The 26,663-nt window shown below is 37.4% G+C and overlaps 1 protein-coding gene across 1 annotated transcript in view; it reads right to left on the bottom strand.

Annotated features, from left to right (window-relative positions):
* The window catches only part of TRHDE (thyrotropin releasing hormone degrading enzyme), a 417,786-nt gene that overhangs the window by 304,187 nt on the left and 86,936 nt on the right, over positions 1-26,663 (bottom strand). Inside the window, exon 3 of the mRNA XM_008004042.3 lies at positions 2,185-2,311. Within this exon, the coding sequence (XP_008002233.2) occupies positions 2,185-2,311 (127 nt within the window). The remainder of the gene's footprint in view (positions 1-2,184; positions 2,312-26,663) is intronic.

Genomic DNA, 26,663 nt, shown 5'->3' with positions numbered 1-26,663 from the left:
TATATTCATCTAAAAGAATGTAAGCCCCAGAAGAGAGAAGAATTTTGCCTTTTTCATTCACTGGTATATCTGCTTCTTATAGAAAAATGTCCATGGTAGGCAATCAATAAATGCTTACAGAACAAATTAGGGCATGCAGAAAGAGTTGAATAGGTCTCGAAAACCATCTTAGATATGAAGGGTCAAGGCAGCCTCAGCTGATATCTAGGATACATCCATACGCATCACCAACAAAGACTAAACTGGTTTCCATAGAATTTATTTAAAATATGATTCATAATGTATAATGGAAAGTAGGGATTCATCAAAATGCATATGTGCTTAGGGGATTTTATGTAAGGGGTATTTACAAAGCATATTTATAAATCCATTAACATAGATCTAAATATCTGTAGATATATAAAATAAGTAGAACTTTAATTGAAATTTTACAAAGCACCATGGGCTATGGTAACTCCCCTAGATACATAAAAGGAAGTACGCTGGGATAAGTCAAGTCATTCAATTATATACACCATAAGGTAGCTTAACAAGTAGTGGTAATGGCGAACAAAGCTCTTTTCTACAGATGAAAGGCTGCATGGTTCAATTGTGAGTGAAATAGAGGAACAGAAATGCTTCCTGCGCAAGCTGACAGTTACATGGAACCCCCTGATGTTATACATTGAGTTCCTCTGCTAATTACTGGTCTGAAGGGGACAAATAAAGATCCACATTTTATTTCTCTTGCTAAACTTGCGATATAAGCACTTGTGAATTTTACATTAGGGTCAAGCTGGGAAGTTCCCAGCCAGTTATACCTGGAGTAGATAACAGTGCCACCTTCCATGCAAATGAGGTCAAGTATTCCTTTCTGCCTTGGGTGACCACCAGGGAGATTTCAGTGTAACAGGTTCTAACAGGGAAGTTGATATACAGGGAGAAAAGAGAAGGAAAACAGAACAAAACAAAACATTGATCCTGTTTAAATTAAAATTTTGCCTATGAATTCTAAAAGCACATATTTCAAAAAGATCTCAGAATTTTGTAATATCACTCATAAAAATTGTATGTCACACCCATTGATAACAATATCAACTATTCTCTTAACTTTCTGAACTAACTACTCATTGCAAGACCAATAAAGCTACACAGCAGGCAAGCACTTTAATGAAGGCGGCCCGGTTCTCCAGGGAGGGGAACCTGTGGTTCAAACACAAAAACTTTTGATCAAGTAAGCACTTTATTCTTGCCAATGAGAAATACCTTTAATGTGGAATTTGATCAAAAATGCTCTTGGGAAAGATAAGGGAAGAGGAGAGATGAGAGGGGAACAAAGGACTGTTGTGATGTAATATTTCAAAACAGGTTTTCTGGGAAGGAGAAATAACTTCCACATTTCTAATGCATGTAGGTACCCTTCTAACTTCCTGGAAAGTATTGTTCACTCCCTGGCAAAAACAGCAGCCTCATTGAAATTCAGATAACCAATTAATTCATTTATGCATTTGACCGACAATTACTGAGTACATTCTCTTTGTAAAAGAAAGAAATATAAGAACATTCACAGAGAATACAATCTCCATTATTACCAAGTTTCTCTTCTCTTTTATTTGTATTCTATTTACTATAACAGTATACTAGATATATGACTGAATAAAAATAATCTAAGGGATAACATACATCGAGGTCTGACATGTGAAAATTTGGAAGGAGAAACAAATCAATGAATGTCTTCTCCAGATAAAATAGTGAGTTGTTTGGGGAGTCATCAAGACCTAGTTTGAAATCCCAACCCCTTCACTTACTGGCTGTCTAGATGAATGGAAAATTCCCTGGGTCTCAACTCCCTTATATGGAAAATGTTCTAGTTGTACCTACCCCCATGGTAGTTTTACTGATTAAATATGATGTTGGCAAGCACCCCTCCATAGTACATATTCAACAAGTTATAGCTATTTGGCTTGTCTTTTGGAATCCTAAACTAACATAATGCTTTTCTTAATTCCTATGAGCACTTCTTGGCAAGACTCCAGAAACACTAAATCTTATTTTACCTCCTCAAAATAAATTTTTTTATGCTTATCTTCTCTAAAAATATAAATCTCAGAATGTTCATGCTTCTGGATGACCCAAATAAACACATGAAGAAGAAATTCCACTTTCAAGGAGCCCTTCCAATAAAATAACCAAGAAAATTCTTACCTAGTTTTGGCAAGGAATAGGGCACTTTAAAGTAGTCTTCATAAAATTCTATTAATCTCTTTGTTATATGGAGAGCATAGTCCCCGGATCCTCTTCTGATAGCATCAGGTCTTGCATATAATCGTACCTAATTAAAAATATATATAAAAGTTACTGTAGCCTTTTAGCGCTTGAGTTTTATCTTCCCTGCAAATACAAATCTACACAAATCACTTAGAATACTACAAAATTTAAACAGGATTCTTGTTCATACGCTACATCAAAGCACACTGGGGCTGAAAGGACCAAACTTAAACAATTGAAGTAATTGAAGTAACCAAGTAGAGCAAGTCACAATTTCCTCGCTTTACAAGATGACATTGAGAAGATTTACACACCTTGCATCAAAATAAATATTCAACGTTATCACTTACATGTGCTTGCTAGAGATAGGAAGGTACAGTGGATTAGTATAATGGGACCCTGACTGTGCTGAAAGTAGCCAGGATATGGCGGCTTGGCAGGAGAAAAAATTCATGGTTTGTTAAAGACAGGTTATATCAAGCTTCCGAAGTATTACCAGACTGAGAATATATATCTATAATTTATGCTTCCTTTTTTTCTTTGGAATCAACTGTATTTATTCCCAATATGCAAAGTAAGGATAGAAAAGTTTTCATGTATACAAGCAATCACCATTCTGGAAGGCTGTCTGCAACTGCTCCTGGCTTCAAACTCAGCGGAGTAATTCATATTTCTAACACAATCCAGATTTTTAAAGTAAGCATTGTATATTATCTAGTCCTTGGCCAAAAAAAAAAAAAAAAAAAAAAAAAAAAAAAAAAAAAAGCCTAAAGCAAGTAACGTAAAACTGAACAAAACTAACAATTGTATAGAAAAGGTTAAAATGAGATTAGTTTTCATAAAGCTTTCATAAAGCTATCTAGCATCTTTCTTTCCAAAGGCTAAATCTATTTTTCACAGATGTGGTCCCTAATCCTCATATCAATCCTATGAATAAGAAATATGTATATTGTGGAGCAGTTGAGAGTACAGTGGCTTGGGAGATGGATTTTAGTCCTACTCTGCCACTAACCAAGGTGGGTGATATTGAACAAATTAGTTAATTTCTTTGGGTCTCAAATGTTCTCATTTATAAAATGAACGTGTTGGCCACCAGCTGGCTGCTAAAGTGCTTTCAGTTCTAAAACACATTACTTCCAATCCCATTTTACAGATAAGGGAATTTGTGGTATTTTCAAATACCTAAAAAAAAGTGTTTACTCAGTATACAGAAGTGAATACTTACATTCAATAAAAAAAGAAAGTTGTACTCATTAAATATTTACATTCAATTAAAAAACAGAAAAAGCTGTACATGTTATACATCATTTATTATGATTTATAATAAAAATGGATTATATGATTAACTATTATCTCTGCCTAAGGAGAGAGAACAGAAATGTGTGTAATTAAAAAGAGTATAAAGTCAAGGAAAACACATTCTGACTGTATGTTCGAAAGACTTGTAATGCACTAAGTTATTTACTAAATTCTATAACAATTACTTACTGAAATTGTGAAGCTACTTTCCTACCAACAACTAAATAAAACATCAAATTTAGTCTACAGTCACCAACAATTTGGGCTGGCAGTATTAAAAAACCAAAAATTATCAGGAAGACTACCTGCAACAGCAGAACTTGGCACTCTTAAGAAGGCAGTGGTTAGGATCTCCTACCCCTGACAATAACTGTGAATAAATATGCAATATCTGAAGTAAAGTTCCTAGGAAGCAGACCTTTAAAAAAAGATGAATGTACAAGTGATTTAATAAAGAAGTGCTCTAAGGAGAAACTTACAGGAGAATGGGGGAAGCAGGAAGATGGAGTATAATAAACCAAGTAAGGGTGCAATTTCAGGTGAAGTCCTGGACTCAGCCTGATCCACAGGAGCTCTGGAGTGTGAATTACACTGGTGAGTTCACACTGCCTTGGGGCAAGAGAACTAGACACCCATACTCTTGCACCTTGTCATTGGCTACTGGTTACCAAGGGGAAGACATAAAACCCCAGGCACTTCTGGTTCTTGAGCATCTTGATGATGCAGGTCTCACTGCCCAGAGATAGTCCTTTGGAGAAGATGTCCTGTGTGAGCTGTTAGGAGCAAAGCAGTGGGAGCTAGAAGATATGCATACCAAACAGGAAAAGGGATCTAGTCTGTCTATGCACCAACAACATTCACAAGAGACAGTTTTCATTAATTCTGCGTTCATTCATTCAACAAATATTTATTTGGCACCCACCTTGTATCAGGGCCTGGACTAAGCATTTGTAATTTAGCAATGACGAAGGCATGCATTATTGAGATAAAAAGCAATGAAGATGCAATCACCATTCTCAAAGACCTTCTCATTTATTAAGTTACATTGTGACCACAGATAATGATACCTGCCATATGAATGGCAAAATATAAATGTAAAATGGATACTGGGGAAGAATGGATAGCTTTCAAAGATTCTACATAAAGTATCTAGTAGATTCATGTTAAAACCATAACCAGAACTACCCTAAAATGATACAGCAAATGTCACTGGTTTTACTCTTAGGACGCTTCCCTGTTTTTGGTGGAAACACAGCCATTCCTATCAATCAATCTTACCAGTTAGTCAAGCTATCTGTACACCCAGACAAGAGAAACACAATTAAATTAATCTGGTTGTCAAGATTTGACAGAAATGATCCAATTTAAGCAAGAAGATAAAACATATACATGTTTAGCACAGTGTCTTCATTTTCTCATTCAAACCTTTATTGTGTACCTGCTGTGCACCAGACATTGTACTAGGGAATAGAAATAGAACAGTAAAATTCCTACCATACAATGAGCAAGACATTTATACTTACTGCTCTTAAGAGATTCATAATATGTGTAAAAACAAACAAATAAATTAACCACAAAAATACAATGTGAGAAATACAACAATGTGCCCTCTCTTCCCTCCCATTACAAAGGATGAACTGACTAAGCTCCTATCCAAGGCTAAGCTCTTCACATTTAATCTCCTCTTGCCTTTTCAAAGGCATAATTCCCCAAATACCCACCTTTATCTTCCACATCACCAGTCTATGCTTTCTTGATCACAGTTCCTCCAGCTATGGTTTCCAGATAATGCTCCTTGAAAGAGTTTCCTATATAGCCGAGGTGAACATGCCAGTTAACAGCCAAACCAAAACACATCTGAGAATACTTACAACCTGAGACTATCAGTGCAAGTAGGGCATTCACCTATTTATACTCCCTTTTTCTAGTCTCCCTTGAACTCATTTCAACAAGGCTTTCATTCCCACTACTCTACCAGAACTGTTCACATAAAGATCACTAATGGCCTCAAGATACCAAATCCAACAGTCAGTTCTCAGTCTTCAACATGCTTCAGCTGTTAGCAGCGTTTGCACAGTTGATCGATCACTTCCTGTCCTTAAAGCATTTTATTCACTTCTCTTACTTTTCTATCTATCTCACTGCCACTCCTCAGTCTCCTGCCCAATTCCTCCTTCTACTCATCCCAATCACTGATAAACATTGGAGGGTTCCCAAGTTTCAATACACAGATCTCTTCACTTTTCCGCTACACTCAGTTCCTTGGTGATAACATCTAGTCTCAGGGCCATAAATATCTTGTAGATGCCAAAAGTGTATCCAGTTATTCCAGACTTCCAGATGCATTAATTCAACTGTCCACTTGACACTGACATTTCTACTTAGAGAGCTAACAAGCATCTCAAACTTAACAGGTCTAAAACCAAACTCCTGATATCCACATACACACACACACACACACACACACACACACACACACACACACCCCTTCTCCTTCTAAAATCTTTCCCACCTCGGTTAATGGTAATTCTATCCTTCTATCCAGCTGTCCACGCCCAACCTCTGTATGTTCATCATCTTTGTATTCCCTCTTACTCTCACACTCCAGTTAGTCAGCATATCCTAAACTCTACCTTTAAAAATACATCCAAAATCCAACCAATTCTCACAACCCCACTACTACCACCCTGGTCCAAGCCTCCTCCATTTCTTGCCTGAATGACTGCTTTATTTTCCTACTGATACCTCATCCCTTGCTCCCTTCAAGCTGTTATGTATACAGCAATCAAAACTTTCTTGTTAAAATGAGCATCAAATCATGCACTCTTCCGCTTTTCCTCCTTCAGTGGCTTCTCCCCTCACAGCAGAAGTCCAGGGTTTTACAAGGGCCCCAAATGTCCTACACTAATCTAGTCCCTTTTAGCTCTCCGGATTCATATTCTAGCACTTTGCTGCACACTAACTTCAATCCACCCATAACACTAGCTTCCTTGTCACTCCTCAAACATACCAGAGAGATTCTCGATCAAGGATTTGGAGTTTTCCCCTAGATAGCCCCATGATTAGTTCCTCCATCTTCTTTAGATATTTATCCAAATCTCACACTTTCTGAAAATCCTTCCCTCTGACCCCAGGATCATCTATCTCCTTTTCTTGCTTTATTGTTTTCTGAAACACTTATCACCATTTAGCAAAATATGTTTTATTTATTCATTTTGCTTCCTGCTACCATTTTTTCAGAATGTACATTGTATGAGGGCAAAGATTTTTATCCACTAGCTCAAGCCACATGAAAGAGTTGGTTTTGTGAGTCAAAATATTTTGTTCAGTTTGCCTCTCAAATGCCTAGTACATACAACTTTGATGAATAAATGAGCAAATGAATGAGTTTCATAGGTATGTATAGGTCCTAAGGAAGTATGAAGTATGTAATAAGGACCCATCTCAGAGGAGGGGAAGTTTCAGCTAAATCTTGAAAGATAAGCTGGACATATGAAGCTACCAAGAGGAGGATATCCCAGACGATGGTAACAATATGTACTATGGCAATGGTTCTGACCAAATAGTAAGTGACCTTAAAGGGATTACTGAATACTGGGGTGTTATTTTAAAAGGTATGGGAATTGGCCTGGTGTGTGGCTCACGCCTGTAGTCCCAGCAATTTGGGAGGCTGAGGCAGGTAGATCACTTGAAGTCAGGATTTCGAGACCAGCCCGGCCAACATGGCAAAACCCCGTCTCTACTAAAATTATGAAAATTAGCTGGGTGTGGTGGTGCATGCCTGTAATCCCAGATACCTGAAAGGCTGAGACAGAATAATTGCATGAACCCTGGAGGCAGAGGTTGCAGTGAGCCAAGATCATGCCATTGCATTCCAGTCTTGGTGACAGAGCAAGACTCCATCTCAAAAAATAATAATAATTATTAATTTTTTAAAAGTGTGGGAATTTGTAGGAAGATATTAAGCCAGAACATGATAAAATTAGTTTCATATTTCAGAAAAACCACAGCAACCTATACTAGGTGAAGTGAGGTATAGAAAGCTGCCTGTTAAAACTGCAGGCAGAAAGACTAATTAGAAAAGTGAGGAGATATATAGTGATAGGTGACACTGGAGAAGCAAAGAGAAGCTACAAAACATATTACACAAGTGTCTGTAAACCGAATTGCAAAATATGAATTTAATATTGTCAGCACAAGCAAGTCACTTAAAGATTTTAAGCCATAAAATGACATGATCGGAATCAGGTTTTAGCAGTCTATATTGGCTGCAGTGAAGATGATGGATTAGGAGGAAACAGAAACAAATAAAAGGACATGAGTTAGACTATTGTAGAAGTCCAAGTGAAAGATAACAGTGGTTTGGACTGGAGAGATGGCAGTAGGGATGCAGAGAAATAGATGGATTTATTCAATCAGTCCTAACACCCTGTTGAACATGTCCTTTAGTTACCAAGTAAAGCCAATTGTAGTCGCATTTTTACTTAAAAACAATCATTCACCTTATCTGTACTCCAGTATCTCACTCCAGTGACCTGCTGGAACACATTAGACCCAGTTCAACAAGTGGGAGAAAAATACAAAATATTTTGCAAACTGAGTGATTACTGTATGGTTAATCAAGTGAATTTTGTACAATAATTCACTTTATACTGTGAAAAAATCACAGTTGTTTTCTTCTTTTAGAGTAAGTAGGTCCCACTTAATCATAACACGGAGAGTAAATCTTCATAAACATAGCTATTACTCAAAAGTAATAAAATATAATTTTATTACACCTGCTTATTTGCAGCATTTTCTGACATTCCATGATAAGAGCCCAGCTCTGAAACTGTAAATAGCTTACTTGGCTTTATCTCTTCCTCTGCAGAGCTTTTTCCAACAACCAAAGTGAACCAAACTCTATGAACATTTAGTCCAGTGGAAAGGACATTACACTAGGAAATGCATGCAGGGACTGGAGGGTCAACTTTCCATAACTACTGTGCAGTTGTGAGAGTCATTAACTTATCTGGGTCTCAGCTCAAAGTTCCTTCCAGGGGCTATAGTTTATCATTATCTATTTATTATAGTATGTCTGAGACGTTGGTGTGTCATACAAACATGCCAAAATTCTTCTCATCTAGTCTGCATTTATTTTGAAGAGAAAATAATGAAAAGGGTTTTTTTTTTTTTTTTTTTTTTCCTGACACAGTTTTACTCCTTTATAGTTTTTTATTTCCTTTGAAAACACAAACCAACTGCTCAGTTACCTTTCCCCATCCCTTACTCCTGTGTATTATTCTTTGCTTTCCTGATTGGCCATGAACTTGGTACTGATTGAACAGAAATCACTGTAGTAACCAATACAAAACAGAAGCTGGCTGTGGAAAAATATGCTTATGACATCACCCTGGTGGTAATACATCATAGTAATGAGCTAAGGTGGAGGACTACAAATTTTTGATCCCTTAGAACAAACTGGGAGCTCCTATTGGTGTTTCTATGGGATCTAGCAGCCTTTACTCTGTAATTTCATGAATTCGCTATAAATATGTTTATTTCATCTCTTTATAGAATTTTAAGTATTTTTATCATTGAAAGGAAAAACATACTAAACGCAGATATCGTCAATCCCTTTGGTCATCTCACTTTCCCACAAGTCAAAGATGGCAATAAAGTTCCAGCTATCCTGACAATGTGGGTGGCTGCCTAGAGGACATGTTGGGAAGAATCCTGAGACCATATCTGGACTTGGCAGAAAAAAGTGCTGTAATCCGTGAAATGCCGGCTGTGCACACAAGGGTGGGAAACAGAGCGCTGGTGCCAGATACTCAACACTATTAGGGTAGAATATTCTTTAGGAAAAGTGTCAAAATGGAAGAGAACTTCAGATAGATTTGAATTAATTATATCTCATAGTTGTGCAATTTAGAAAAAGAACATCAAAGACTGTTTAAGGATTTCATCAATGGGATTTTTCAGTTAATTTATTTATTCAGTTAATAGTTAATAAGGGTCTATTAAGGGTCAGGTCACTATTCACATGCTGAGTGTTCAAAGGTAAGCAAAAGACAAAAGCTCCCTTCTTTCAAGAAGCTTGTAGTCCACTGGGGGAGACACAATAACATGGTCCTATAATTTAGAATAACAAAGTGGATCTAATTTACATGCGCTCTTCAGAAAAGTTCTGCCTAAAGAGATGGTGACTCAGCGGAACAAGGTCAGAGTCCCATGAAAGTAAAGATGAGCAATTATTCAAATTATTACATATAAAGTTCTACCTTTCATTGTACTAAAATTTTCGAAAGAAAGGTAAAAATACATATATAATCACAATATGATGCAAAATCATAAAAAAGACACATTCAGTTGTCAGAATTATTATGAAATCTACTAAATAAATTTAGAGACTTTCTTCTAATAATTTAATGTACCTTAAGTTTATCATCAAACTACCTGGAGTTAGCAATAAATTCTGATTTTGTTGGTTAAGAATTTGAAGAGATTTTCGAGTCATTGATTCGCTTTCAAGGGAATGAAACTAAATCTCTCTGTCTAAAGCCTTTCTTCAAGACTGTATTAATTATTTGTTGTTTAAAAATGACTTGTGGGGCGGAGCAAGATGGCCGAATAGGAACAGCTCCAGTCTCCAACTCCCAGCGCGAGCGACACAGAAGACCGGCGATTTCTGCATTTTCAACTGAGGTACTGGGTTCATCTCACTGGGGAGTGCCAGACGATCGGTCCTGGTCAGCTGCTGCAGCCCGACCAGCGAGAGCTGAAGCAGGGCAAGGCATTGCCTCACCTGGAAAGCGCAAGGGGGAAGGGAATCCCTTTTCCTAGCCAGGGGAACTGAGACACACAACACCTGGAAAATCGGGTAATTCCCACCCCAATACTGCCCTTTAAGCAGACAGGCACACCAGGAGATCATATCCCACACCTGGCCGGGAGTGTCCCACACCCACGGAGCCTCCCTCATTGCTAGCACAGCAGTCTGTGATCTACCGGCAAGGCAGCAGCGAGGCTGGGGGAGGGGCGCCCGCCATTGCTGAGGCTTAAGTAGGTAAACAAAGCTGCTGGGAAGCTCGAACTGGGTGGAGCTCACAGCAGCTCAAGGAAACCTGCCTGTCTCTGTAGACTCCACCTCTGGGGACAGGGCACAGTAAATAATAACAAACGCAGCAGCTCTGCAGATGCAAACGACTCTGTCTGACAGCTTTGAAGAGAGCAGTGGATCTCCCAACACGGAGGTTGAGATCTGAGAAGGGACAGACTCCCTGCTCAAGTGGGTCCCTGACCCCTGAGTAGCCTAACTGGGAAACATCCCCCACTAGGGGCAGTCTGACACACCACACCTCACAGGGTGGAGTACACCCCTGAGAGGAAGATTCCAAAGCAAGAATCAGACAGGTACACTCGCTGTTCAGAAATATTCTATCTTCTGCAGCCTCTGCTGCTGATACCCAGGCAAACAGGGTCTGGAGCGGACCTCAAGCAATCTCCTACAGCTACAACCTACAGCTGAGGATCCTGACTGTTAGAAGGAAAGCTATCAAACAGGAAGGACACCTACATCAAAACCCCATCAGTACATCACCATCATCAAAGACCAGAGGCAGATAAAACCACAAAGATGGGGAAAAAGCAGGGCAGAAAAGCTGGAAATTCAAAAAATAAGAGCGCATCTCCCCCGGCAAAGGAGTGCAGCTCATCGCCAGCAACGGATCAAAGCTGGACGGAGAATGACTTCGACGAGATGAGAGAAGAAGGCTTCAGTCCATCAAATTTCTCAGAGCTAAAGGAGGAATTACGTACCCAGCGCAAAGAAACTAAAAATCTTGAAAAAAAAGTGGAAGAATTGATGGCTAGAGTAATTAATGCAGAGAAGCTCACAAACGAAATGAAAGAGACGAAAACCATGGCACGAGAAATACGTGACAAATGCACAAGCTTCAGTAACCGTCTCGATCAACTGGAAGAAAGAATGTCAGCGATGGAGGATCAAATGAAAAAAATGAAGCGAGAAGAGAAACCAAAAGAAAAAAGAAGAAAAAGAAATGAACAAAGCCTGCAAGAAGTATGGGATTATGTAAAAAGACCAAATCTACGTCTGATTGGGGTGCCTGAAAGTGAGGGGGAAAATGGAACCAAGTTGGAAAACACTCTTCAGGATATCATCCAGGAGAACTTCCCCAACCTAGTAGGGCAGGCCAACATTCAAATCCAGGAAATACAGAGAACGCCACAAAGATACTCCTCGAGAAGAGCAACTCCAAGACACATAATTGCCAGATTCACCAAAGTTGAAATGAAGGAAAAAATCTTAAGGGCAGTAAGAGAGAAAGGTCGGGTTACCCACAAAGGGAAGCCCATCAGACTAACAGCAGATCTCTCGGCAGAAACTCTTCAAGCCAGAAGAGAGTGGGGGCCAATATTCAACAGTCTTAAAGAAAAGAATTTTAAACCCAGAATTTTATATCCAGCCAAACTAAGTTTCATAAGTGAAGGAGAAATAAAATCCTTTACAGATAAGCAAATGCTTAGAGATTTTGTCACCACTAGGCCTGCCTTACAAGAGACCCTGAAGGAAGCACTAAACATGGAAAGGAACAACCGGTACCAGCCATTGCAAAAACATGCCAAAATGTAAAGACCATCAAGGCTAGGAAGAAACTGCATCAACTAATGAGCAAAATAACCAGTTAATATCATAATGGCAGGATCAAGTTCACACATAACAATCTTAACCTTAAATGTAAATGGACTAAATGCTCCAATTAAAAGACACAGACTGGCAAACTGGATAAAGAGTCAAGATCCATCAGTCTGCTGTATTCAGGAGACCCATCTCACACGCAGAGACATACATAGGCTCAAAATAAAGGGATGGAGGAAGATTTACCAAGCAAATGGAGAACACAAAAAAGCGGGGGTTGCAATACTAGTCTCTGATAAAACAGACTTTAAACCATCAAAGATCAAAAGAGACAAAGAAGGCCATTACATAATGGTAAAGGGATCAATTCAACAGGAAGAGCTAACTATCCTAAATATATATGCACCCAATACAGGAGCACCCAGATTCATAAAGCAAGTCCTTAGAGACTTACAAAGAGACTTAGACTCCCATACAATAATAATGGGAGACTTCAACACTCCACTGTCAACATTAGACAGATCAACGAGACAGAAAGTTAACAAGGATATCCAGGAATTGAACTCATCTCTGCAGCAAGAGACCTAATAGACATCTATAGAACTCTCCACCCCAAATCAACAGAATATACATTCTTCTCAGCACCACATCGTACTTACTCCAAAATTGACCACGTAATTGGAAGTAAAGCACTCCTCAGCAAATGTACAAGAACAGAAATTATAACAAACTGTCTCTCAGACCACAGTGCAATCAAATTAGAACTCAGGACTAAGAAACTCAATCAAAACCGCTCAACTACATGGAAACTGAACAACCTGCTCCTGAATGACTACTGGGTACGTAACGAAATGAAGGCAGAAATAAAGATGTTCTTTGAAACCAATGAGAACAAAGATACAACATACCAGAATCTCTGGGACACATTTAAAGCAGTGTGTAGAGGGAAATTTATAGCACTAAATGCCCACAAGAGAAAGCAGGAAAGATCTAAAATTGACACTCTAACATCGCAATTAAAAGAACTAGAGAAGCAAGAGCAAACACATTCGAAAGCTAGCAGAAGGCAAGAAATAACTAAGATCAGAGCAGAACTGAAGGAGATAGAGACACAAAATACCCTCCAAAAAATCAATGAATCCAGGAGTTGGTTTTTTGAAAAGATCAACAAAATTGATAGACCACTAGCAAGACTAATAAAGAAGAAAAGAGAGAAGAATCAAATCGACGCAATTAAAAATGATAAAGGGGATATCACCACCGACCCCACAGAAATACAAACTACCATCAGAGAATACTATAAACACCTCTACGCAAATAAACTGGAAAATCTAGAAGAAATGGATAATTTCCTGGACACTTACACTCTTCCAAGACTAAACCAGGAAGAAGTTGAATCCCTGAATAGACCAATAGTAGGCTCTGAAATTGAGGCAATAATTAATAGCCTACCAACCAAAAAAAGTCCAGGACCAGATGGATTCACAGCTGAATTCTACCAGAGGTACAAGGAGGAGCTGGTACCATTCCTTCTGAAACTATTCCAATCAATAGAAAAAGAGGGAATCCTCCCTAACTCATTTTATGAGGCCAACATCATCCTGATACCAAAGCCTGGCAGAGACACAACCAAAAAAGAGAATTTTAGACCAATATCCCTGATGAACATCGATGCAAAAATCCTCAATAAAATACTGGCAAACCGGATTCAGCAGCACATCAAAAAGCTTATCCACCATGATCAAGTGGGCTTCATCCCTGGGATGCAAGGCTGGTTCAACATTCGCAAATCAATAAACATAATCCAGCATATAAACAGAACCAAAGACAAGAACCACATCATTATCTCAATAGATGCAGAAAAGGCTTTTGACAAAATTCAACAGCCCTTCATGCTAAAAACGCTCAATAAATTCGGTATTGATGGAACGTACCTCAAAATCATAAGAGCTATTTATGACAAACCCACAGCCAATATCATACTGAATGGGCAAAAACTGGAACAATTCCCTTTGAAAACTGGCACAAGACAGGGATGCCCTCTCTCACCACTCCTATTCAACATAGTGTTGGAAGTTCTGGCTAGGGCAATCAGGCAAGAGAAAGAAATCAAGGGGATTCAGTTAGGAAAAGAAGAAGTCAAATTGTCTCTGTTTGCAGACGACATGATTGTATATTTAGAAAACCCCATTGTCTCAGCCCAAAATCTCCTTAAGCTGATCAGCAACTTCAGCAAAGTCTCAGGATACAAAATTAATGTGCAAAAATCACAAGCATTCTTATACACCAGTGACAGTCAAACAGAGAGCCAAATCAGGAATGAACTTCCATTCACAATTGCTTCAAAGAGAATAAAATACCTAGGAATCCAACTTACAAGGGATGTAAAGGACCTCTTCAAGGAGAACTACAAACCACTGCTCAATGAAATAAAAGAGGACACAAACAAATGGAAGAACATACCATGCTCATGGATAGGAAGAATCAATCTCGTGAAAATGGCCATACTGCCCAAAGTAATTTATAGATTCAATGCCATCCCCATCAAGCTACCAATGAGCTTCTTCACAGAATTGGAAAAAACTGCTTTAAAGTTCATATGGAACCAAAAAAGAGCCCGCATCTCCAAGACAATCCTAAGTCAAAAGAACAAAGCTGGAGGCATCACGCTACCTGACTTCAAACTATACTACAAGGCTACAGTAACCAAAACAGCATGGTACTGGTACCAAAACAGAGATATAGACCAATGGAACAGAACAGAGTCGTCAGAAATAATACCACACATCTACAGCCATCTGATCTTTGACAAACCTGAGAGAAACAAGAAATGGGGAAAGGATTCCCTATTTAATAAATGGTGCTGGGATAATTGGCTAGCCATAAGTAGAAAGCTGAAACTGGATCCTTTCCTTACTCCTTATACGAAAATTAATTCAAGATGGATTAGAGACTTAAATGTTAGACCTAATACCATAAAAATCCTAGAGGAAAACCTAGGTAGTACCATTCAGGACATAGGCATGGGCAAAGACTTCATGTCTAAAACACCAAAAGCAACGGCAACAAAAGCCAAAATTGACAAATGGGATCTCATCAAACTAAAGAGCTTCTGCACAGCAAAAGAAACTACCATCAGAGTGAGCAGGCAACCTACAGAATGGGAGAAAATTTTTGCAATCTACTCATCTGACAAAGGGCTAATATCCAGAACCTACAAAGAACTCAAACAAATTTACAAGAAAAAAACAAACAACCCCATCCAAAAGTGGGCAAAGGATATGAACAGACATTTCTCAAAAGAAGACATTCATACAGCCAACAGACACATGAAAAAATGCTCATCATCACTGGCCATCAGAGAAATGCAAATCAAAACCACAATGAGATACCATCTCACACCAGTTAGTATGGCGATCATTCAAAAGTCAGGAAACAACAGGTGCTGGAGAGGATGTGGAGAAATAGGAACACTTTTACACTGTTGGTGGGATTGTAAACTAGTTCAACCATTATGGAAAACAGTATGGCGATTCCTCAAGGATCTAGAACTAGATGTACCATATGACCCAGCCATCCCATTACTGGGTATATACCCAAAGGATTATAAATTATGCTGCTATAAGGACACATGCACACGTATGTTTATTGCAGCACTATTCACAATAGCAAAGACTTGGAATCAACCCAAATGTCCATCAGTGACAGATTGGATTAAGAAAATGTGGCACATATACACCATGGAATACTATGCAGCCATAAAAAAGGATGAGTTTGTGTCCTTTGTAGGGACATGGATGCAGCTGGAAACCATCATTCTTAGCAAACTATCACAGGAACAGAAAACCAAACACCGCATGTTCTCACTCGTAGGTGGGAACTGAACAATGAGATCACTTGGACTCGGGAAGGGGAACATCACACACCAGGGCCTATCATGGGGAGGGGGGAGGGGGGAGGGATTGCATTGGGAGTTATACCTGATGTAAATGACGAGTTGATGGGTGCAGCACACCAACATGGCACAAGTATACATATGTAGCAAACCTGCACGTTGTGCACATGTACCCTACAACTTGAAGTTTAATAATAATAAATAAATTTAAAAAAAATGACTTGTGGTAGTTGTTATATAATTATGTGAAACAGTGTATAGCTATACCACACAGCCAAGAAAAAGAAAAAAAAAACATTTACAACAGTAGTGCACCTGTTAAAGACTTAAATAACATTTTCTCTAATTTGACATTTGTAATTTGGTACTTTAAGTTAAATAAACCTTCTGACTTGCCAGAGTTATTCTCTGAGAAAATTTTACGCTGCAAGAGTACATTAGAAACTTTGGAAGACATAGTAATTATTTCACAGCTTTAAAATACCACTATAACAATACATTTACTTTTTCTTTTGCCTATAACTGAAAAACTAGTCCCCCTCTTTAATAATTCAAAACAACAATGCACTGAATTGCAGCCAGTAAAGCTGAATTAATTCACCTATGTGAATATAATTTGATTTGGGGGTTCTTCCTACAAATCAGGAAAACAGAACAAGCCAGGGAAAAAGGAGCAGGTTGACACGAAGAGGAAAGGATGTTGTAAACAAGAAACTAAAAGCCCAGGAGTATTAGTCTTATTTAAAATTCAAAAGATAACATTCTTTTTCCTAAGCAAAAGGGAAATAAATACACATGAAAATCTAGCAGACACAGGGAACTAATGCCCAGATTCACATTCAAGAGCCAATAAACATGAAGAAGAGACTGGAAGGAGGAAGGGGAAGGCACTGGCCCGGGAGTGGCAGGTGGCAGAGGTCAGAGAGCCTTAACCTCTCATATGAAGACTGGACATGTGGCGCTGAGGAGTTGAAACCCACTGCCGAGTTTGAGGCAGAGTGACATGATTGAAAACGACAAAGACAGATTATTTAGGCAACAGAACTTAAGACGCATTGAGACAAGAAGACCAGTGAGTAGAAAAGCATAATATTACAGGTGAAGAATTTGTTCTGTGGTTTGTATGGCAAGAACAGTAAGTAATAGGCACTCTCCATTACCAGAGTCAAAGAACTCATTCTGAGAAGGAGGAGAATTTACAATTGGTGATGGATGGGGAGTAAAATCTTGGTGCTAAGAAGGAGGCACATGATGATATGAAAACCACAACTACCTCAAAACCTAACAAAAACACATTGCAGAAAGAAATCTCAGAGCCTCTCGGTAAATCTCACCAAGAATCTGCACCACGGATACATATAATAGATATTTTGAGAACAATTACTTAGACTTCTTTACTGAGGTCAAAAATCAGCCTTATGTTAAATTTCACACCATAGTAGATACTGTTACAAGGCAAATCCAAGTATTGTCATTGATAAAGTTGCCCTAATGGCCTGTCCCTGCTTGTACTTCCCCCCTTCCCTCTTTATAGAATTTTACTAAAAAATCACTAAAAATTCTGAAACAGGTTTGCTACATCCTACGGGGATTTAGGGGCCCCGTAGCCCTTATTTTATAGGTTTATAGGCTCCTTATACTTAAAGTGTGTTTGACTCATCTTTCTACAGGACTTTAAGTTTCCTAACCATTGGGTCTGTCTTTTCACTCCTTACCATGTCTAATATGATGCCTTGCACCCAATAGGGACTGACAATATGTTTCTGACTCCCATAAAATGGCAATAAACTTTGAAGGTCCTTGTCCAATCTAGCAGTAAAATGCTGCTATAATAGATTGATTACATCTTCCAACTGCATTTTGCTTCAGGCAAGGAAATTAGCAGTGTGGCATACTGTACAGTCTCTTCTTGTAAATCATTTCACATTTATTTACTAAGCTGTTGAATTTACAAGTGGAAGTTACTTACAGGGACTTCTAGGAACAGGAAAGACTTTGCTATATTCACGCTGATATTGTCACATTTTTCTAAACATGTATGTGGTAGGCTGAGTGATGGCCCCCAAAGATAGCTACATCTTAATATTACCTTCTACAGCAAAAAGAACTTTGCAGGTGTGATTAAATTAAGAGATTACTGGGTTACTGGAGATTATCCTGGATTATCCAAGTAGATCCTAAGTGTGATCACAAACGTCATTATAAGAGGGAGGTAGAAAGAGTTTGTTGGACCACCAAAGAGGAGAAGGCAATAGGATGACAGGAGCAGAGAGAAATGTGAAGAAATATGAAGATGCAAAGATGGAGAAAGGAGCCACAAGCCAAGGAAGGCAATGGATGCAGCATTAGAAGCTGGAAAGGCTGGGAACCAGATCACCCTGCAGAGCCTCCACAGGGACCAGTCCTGCACAGTCCTTGGTTTAGCGCTGTAAAACTCATTTTGGATTTCTAATCTCCAGAAGAGTAAGACAATAAATTTGTGTTGTGTTAAGCCACTGAATTTGCAAAAATTTTTTACGGTTGCAATAGGAAGCTAATATATTACACCTTCTTATCTTCTTGCCAGTTAACTCACTGCTTTGGATTAGATTTTCAACTTCCTGTGGGAGCACAGCGTGTGTTCTTTTTGTGCTTTTCTCTTTATTGTAGGTATAATTCTTCACAGCTGTCAAACTGCTAACTTTGGCACACCTGTATTACTCGCCTATATTATTACCAAGCTTGCAATACATTAATGCATGTAAGTGGTACACAGAAGAAAATGAAATAATTTTAAAAAGTTAAACTCATCTACAGTTATTTTTCTCCAAGTGTTGTCCCACGTTTGCATCAGAATCACCAAAGGTTATTGTTTGAAATTCAGATTCCTGGGCCTAAGCACACCAGAAGTTCTGAATCATCTCTCCCAGGCAGGGCCCTGCATTTAACACACTTACAGTTGAATCACATGTATTCTAAAGTTGAAGAACCACTGGACTAGAATCACCTGAAAAAGCTTTTGTTCATCTAGCCCCACAACCAGCAAATCTCAAAGCTTGAAAGAAATATTTAGCAAAAGCCTAACACACAGGAAAAATATGTATCATGTTTCCTTAAATCTGTTTCAACATCAGAGTCTTCAACGAAGATACATTCAACATGGCTGTTATTATTTTTAACTGTAACAACTAATCTTTCTCCTGCACAATAAGCAATAACAGATAAGTCGGATCCAACATTTGGGAATCAGAAAAAGTTGGTTAATCCTGTCACAGCCCAGAGATAAAACAGCAGTATTTAATCCCTCTGTGAAATCCCTCTGGGTACCTCTTTTGTAGTAAACTGAACTGCACTTTTTTGGTTGTTGGTTTGTTTTTAAACAAGAGAATAAACTTAGAGAATTTCCTTATTAAGCTATCTATTTTATGCCTGATCAAACTTCTTCAGCAAGACTGACAGCCAGGTACATCTGTTTGTAAATACAGGGGCTGAGTGCAGAGTTGAATTCAGTATCAATTTAGTTTGGCCCATCAGTCCTTTGATTCCTTGATTCCCAGCTGCCTGCTGACCTCACTTTGACGAATGCCATCTTCCTCTCTAAATCAACACCATCCTGTTCAAGCACAGCATTCTGCCTTCACTGATTATCCCTCTTGTATATTTTAATGATGCTGGCATCCCTCTGTCCCCCAGGGTAAGAACTTCAGGAGTCATTTGTTTGTTCATTCATTTTACAAGCATTTATTGAGAAGTTACTTTGTGCCAGGACTTCTCCTAGGTGCTGAGGACATAGAGTGAACCAAACAAGTAGAAATCCCTACTATGGAAAGCTTACATTCTCATAGGAAAGACAGGTAATAGCCAGATAAACACAATTTATAGGATGTTAAATAATAAGTTCACAGGGGACCAAGAAATGTCCAATGCCAAGGAAAGCATCACTCAGAAGGTATTATTTGAGGAAAAATATAAAGTGAGGATGTGAGTAACAGGGATATAGGTTTCTGAGAGGAATGAATTCCAGGAACAGCCACTTATCCATGTCCGTAAAATCTTCATTGCATCAGTTCTCACACCTCTTCATTCAACTCTTTTGTTAAATAAATTATAAAACGCCTACTCAAATAGAAAGTACAAATAATAATATAACATTTCTCTTATACCTCAAACAGATTTAATGTTGATATTTTTCCGCATATGCTTTGGATATTTTTTATCTTTTACACTTTATTGCATCTTTCCAACAAATCTATTAAATATTACTATTGGCATTTTATAGATAATGCATGTCTTAGCACAAAATCCATCTTTCATTCAGTTTGACACATTAACTTTGTTAAAATATCTGGATTTTCACCTCCAAAGCACATAGTTTTAACAAAACACCTGAATAAGTTCCATGGGACTTTTATAACATGGTAAAGTTAATGTTCTTCTAAAAGGTGTGAAGGGCACAAAAAAAAGCTTTAAAGAGCAATTCCACAGAAGAATTAACAAAGAAGTAAAAGGAGAAACAGACACTAATATACACAAATTATCCTCAGCTAACTAGTGCAGGAACAGAAAATCAGACACCACATGTTCTCACTTATAAGTGGGAGCTGAACCATGAGAACATATGGACACAGGGAGGGAACAACACACACTGGGGCCTGTGGCGAGGGCTGGGGGAGGGAGAGCATCAGGATAAATAACTAATGTATGCAAGGTTTAATACTGAGGAGATGGATTGATAGGTACAGCAAACCACCATGGCACACGTTTACCTCTATGTAACAAACCTCCACATCCTGCACATGTATCCCAGAACTTAAAATTAAATTAAATTTTTAAAATATGTAAAATATAATAACTGCAACACACTCACTTCATCCGATTCCCATCCCTCCTGCTCTAGAATTACCCATGGCCATGAAGTATTGGCTTCCACAGTCAACTGTACAATATATTTTCAATTCATTTTATATTTGTTTTTTACTCAGTTTTAGTTGGTATTATCCATTTCTCTTCAAAAGAGTTGTACCAATTTACATCTTACAAGTACAAGCCCTGCTTCCCCACCTCCTCACCAAAATTCTATTTTGAGATATTTGTTAAACAATGGGTATGAAATAGTGTTCCATTGTTAGTTGTAATTTGCTTATTTCTGATAATAGTGAGGTTAAGCATCATTTTATATGTTTATTGACACTTAATTTTTTCTCTTCTGCAAACTGCCTTGTTCTGCAAACTGCCTATTTTACCTGTCTATTCTACCACTGGATCATTTATCTTTTTCTTATGATTTGTAGAAATTCTTGTACATCCTGGAGAGTAATCATTTGCCAATGTGCAATTTGCAAAAATCTCCCAGTCTATGACAGCCTTGCACATTATGGCCTTGATCAAATAGAATTTTTTACTTTGGAGGTAGTCAAATATCAAATGTTCTCTTTAGGATTTGTACTTTCTGAGTCTTTTTAATGAAATCATTCATTGCCCTCAAGGTCAAAAGATTCTTTGTTTTCTTCTAAAAATTTAAGACTTTTGTTTTTCAAAGTCAGGGCTTCCATTCATGTGGAATGTATTGTGTGAGGGCTGTGAAATGGGGATCTCATTTTATTTTTTCTGTGTGGATAATCAATTGTCTCTGTACTATTTACTGAATTGTCTTGCCTTTCCACTGACTTATAATGCCCTTCTCGCATATACCAAGTTCTCATCTATACTGGCCTCTTCATAGTTTCTTATTGGCTAGTCAGTCTCTCACTGTGCCAATACCACATTCTGTAATCACTAAAACTAAGCAATAAATCCCAAAGCCTCGAAAGATCAATACCCTCTCCTTATTCTTTTTCAAAATGTCCTTATTATTTTGTATGAATATTAGGATAATTTTCCACACTTATACACAAAGTCTTATTGTAAATGTTGCTAGCATTGCACTGGATTTGCATGTCAACTTGACACCTTCAAAATATTAGATCTTAGCATTTTGCCCTTGGAATAATATCACTTGATTATTTCAGTCTTTGCCCCATTTCTAAGTTTTACAATTTCCTCCACATAAGCCTTGCACAACTTCTATTAGATTTGCTTTTAGATACCTTATGGTTTGTTGTTACTGTAAATGGGATTTGAAAAATCATATTTCTAATCTATTATTTCTGATATTAGCTACCAATTGATTTTTCTAAAGTGACTTTGAAACAAGTCAACTTTCTCAATTAATTCAAATAGTTTTTCTGTGTTGTTTTGTATTGGCTTGTCTCAGTCAGGATATCTAGAACAATGCCAAATAGGAGCCACGAAAGATGGTACCCTTATCTTATTTCCAACTTTATTTGGAATGTTTCTACTGTTTCACTACCAACTATAATTCTTGCTTGCAAGATAAGGAAGTTCCTTTCAATTCATTGTTTGCCAAGAATTGTATCACGAATACTGTTGGATTTTTTGAAGGCTTTCTTCACCTCTCTTCAGATAATATGTTGCTTTTTTTTTTCTTGTGATCTGTTAAGGTAATGAATTACAGTAATAAATTGTCTAGTGTTAATTATTTGCTTTCCTGGGGAGGTGGGGGTGTATTAGTCATGTTAGGAAACTCTCCTGTTTTGTTTAAGATAAAATTTAACTTTTCCTGAAGAGTTAGTGAAACATACCTAAACATACCTATAAAACTGTGTGAACCTGGTGGTTCTTTTTATAGAGGGGGAAGTGGTTAGAGTTTTGACAGCAGATTCAGTATCTTTAAGGTTCTTGATAGCTTATCGTTTTCTTAAAAATTATGCATTTCATCTAAGTTTTATAAGCATGAGCATGAAATTCTTCATAATACTCTCTATTTCTAAAATCTCTCCCTTATCTGCAATTATATTCAATTCTGATAATATTTCTACCTTTTCTCTTTTTCCATTAAGATTGCCAGAAGTAGGTCTCACAGTCTTTTCAAATAACTCTTTTTGGCTTGGCTGAGCCTTTTTAGTATTCTTTTAGCTTTTATTTCATCAATGTCTAATCTTATCTTTATTATTTTCTCCTTTATTTCCCTGCATAGTTGATCTTTGAACAATGTGGAGGTTAGAGGTGCTGACCCCACACAATAGAAAACCCATGTATAACTTTTAACTACCCCAAAACTTAACTATTAATAGCCTACTGTCAACCACCCCATTGGTAACACAGTTGATTAACACAAATGTTATATGTCATGTTTATTCTATACTATATTCTTACAATATAGCAAGGTAGACAAAAGAAAATGTTATTAATACAATCATGAGGAATAGAAAATATATTTACTATTTATTTAATGGAAGTGGATCATCATAAAAGTCTTTCATACTCATTGTCTTCTTGCTAAGTATACTGAGAAGGAGAAGAACGAGGAGGGGTTGCTGTTGCTGTCCCAGCAGTGGGAGAAGTGGAAGAAAATTCATGCATAAGCGGACTTCTGTAGGTAAAACCCATGTTCAAGAGTCAACTGTATTCTGCTATTTCTCTAAACTCTTCAATAAAGTGGTCATGTGATAATTTTAAATCATTCATGTTGTAAAGAAGACCTTTTACACTATTTCCTCATAGGCTATAAATCCCTCCTAAGTACTGCTTTAGTTGCATTCCACAAAATTTAATCAGCAGTGTTCTTATTTTTCATTAATTTTTAAATATTTCATAACTTTCCATTTGAATCATACATTATTTAGAAGTTTTTTTTAACTTTCTAATGTCATAATTTTTCAGTTATCTTTTTATTATTGAGATCTACCTTTACTGCCAAAAGCATGGTCTCTTTGATACTGATTCTTGGTATTTCTTTTTTTTAAATACATTTTATTGTGTATATTTAAGGTATACATGATGTTGTAAGATACTATAGCAAAATAGTTACTATAGCAGAATAAAGTAACAGCCGTCATTTCACATGGTTACCCATTTTTCCCCTTTGACAAAAGCTACTATAATCTACTTGTTTAAAAGAATATCAAGTAATATTTACACTCTAATGATCATTGCAGCACTATTCACAATAGCCAAGATATGGAAACAACCTGGGTGTCCATCAATGGATGAATGCATAAAGAAACTATAGCATGTATACATTGAAATATTATTCAGTCTTTAAAAAGGAGGAGATCCTGCCATTTGCCACAACATGGATAGATCTAGAAAACATTATGCTAAGTGAAATACACCAGATATAGAAAGAAAAATATTGCATAATATCACTTATATGTGGAATTTAAAAAAAAAAAAAAAAGTTAAATATATAGAGATAGAGAATAAAATAGTGGCTGCCAGGGTTGAGGTAGGGGGAAAAATGAAGAGATGTAGGTCAAAAGATATGAAGTAACAAATATATGAAACGAACCAGTAAAAAGATCTTGGCATTTCTTATTTTTTTGTGAACTAGTAATTGATGAATTTTGTAAGTAATAGGTATTGCTTAGGATTGCCTTGACTATTCAGTGTCTTTCTTTGGTTCCAAATGAATTTTAAAATAATATTTTCTAATTCTGCGAAGAACGTTGTTGGTAGTTTGATTGGAATCGAACTGAATCTGTAAATTGCTTTGGGTTCTCTCTGGTTGCTTTATTTAAACACGGAAAGTTTTAAGTATACATAAAAGAAGAGAGAACTGAATACAGATTCAACAACTACCAAGAATTTGCTTCATCTATTTTGCTGAATTGTCTAAAGGAAATCACAGGCATTATGTCATTTTATCCATACTTTATGCATTTCCAAAAATATAGATATTTTCTTATGTAACCACAATGTTATTATCAACCTAACAAAATGATCTCTGGCTGACGGGTAGGTTTTCTCTTTGTGATTAGTGTTTCATAGTTTCACCATGATGTTTCCAGATGTGGATTTGTTTTTACTTTTCCTGCTTAGTTCATTCTTGATCTCTCCCTCTACCTCACCAATCCAATCCATCACGAAGTCCTTTTAATTTTACCTCTTTAACAAATTTTTAATCTATCATTTTTCTCCACATCCACTACAACCCTAGTCAAGTGACTTCATCTTTCATATAGACTGCTGTAAACCTGGTAACTTCTCACATCCATTCCTTCCCCTCTACATCCACTTTTCATAATGTAGCCAGAAGATCTCTCTCTCTTTTTTTTTTTTTTAACTTTTATTTTAGGTTCAGGGCTACATGTGCAGGTTTGTTATATAGGTAAACTCATGTCACAGGGGTTTGTTGTACAGATTATTTTGTCACCCAGGTACTAAGTCTAGTACTCATTAGTTATCTTTTCTCCTCCTCTTCCTTCTCCCACCCTCCACCCTCAAGTAGATCCCAGAGTCTATTGTTCCCCTCTCTGTGTCCATGTGTTCTTATCATTTAGCTCCCATTTATAAGCGAGAAAATGTGGTATTTGGTTTTCTGTTCCTGCATTAGTTTGCTAAAGATGATGGCCTCCAGCTCCATCCATGTTCCTGCAAAGGACATGATCTCATTCTTTATGGCTGTGTAATATACCATAGTGTGTATGTACTACATTCTCTTTATTCCGTATACTATCGATGGGCATTTAGATTGATCCTATGTCTTTTTCTATTGTGAATAGTGCTGCAATGAACATTCTCTTGCATGTGTCTTTATGGTAGAACGATTTACATTACTTTGGGTATATAGCCAGTAATGGGATTGCTGGATAGAATGGTAGTTCTGTTTGTAGCTCTTTGAGGAATTGCCACACTGCTTTCTACAATGAGCATCCCATCAACACTGTATAAGTATTCCCTTTTCTCTGCAACTTCACCAGCATCTGTTATTTTCTGACTTTTTAATGATAGCCATTCTGGCTGGTGTGAGATGCTTTCTCATTATGGTTTTGATTTGCATTTCTCTAATGACCAATGATATTGAGCTTATTTACATATGCTTGTGGGCCACAGGTATGTCTTCTTTTGAAAAGTGTGTGTTCATGTTCTTTGCCCTCTTGTTAATGGGGTTGTTTTCTCTTGTAAATTTGTTTAAGTTCCATACAGATATTGGATATTAAACTTTTGTCAGATGCATAGTTTGCAAACATTTTCTCCCATTCTGTAGGCTGTCTGTTTACTATGTTGATATTTTCTTTTGCTGTGCAGAAGCTCTTAAGTTTAATTACTTCCCATTTGTCAGTTTTTGCTTTTGTTGTGATTGTTTTTGGTGTCTTTGTCATGAAACTTTTGCCAGTTCTTATGTCCAGAATGGTACCACCTAGGTTGTCCTCTTGGGTTTCAAAGGTTCTTTCTAGAAGGCAATTTTATCATGTGGTGTCCATCTTAAAACCTTTATTTGCTCTGAGGCCTTCAAAGTTTTCATGGTCAGTCTAACCAGCTATGCATGTACTCCTTGTTTAACCTTGAACATCTTCTCTAACTACAACTCTCCACAAACCCGAACCACTTCTGAATTAACTTTTATGATCCTTCAAATTTCTCACCCTTATTTCAGGGAAACCACCCTTGGAACCCAAATGTAGGTCAGGGCTTTTATTTCATTCTTTTTTCATAATTTTTCATAATGAATACTTGGCACAATAGCAATTTTGCATCTTCCCTTTTGTTGTGTGATTATTTGAATAAGATTATTCTCCCCAGGAGACTAAGAGGTCTCAC

This window comes from Chlorocebus sabaeus, chromosome 11, assembly GCF_047675955.1.
Source record: "Chlorocebus sabaeus isolate Y175 chromosome 11, mChlSab1.0.hap1, whole genome shotgun sequence".
NCBI lineage: Eukaryota > Metazoa > Chordata > Mammalia > Primates > Cercopithecidae > Chlorocebus > Chlorocebus sabaeus.
Note: the sequence above shows the minus strand (reverse complement) of the source record. Positions and strands in the feature narration are given on the sequence as shown.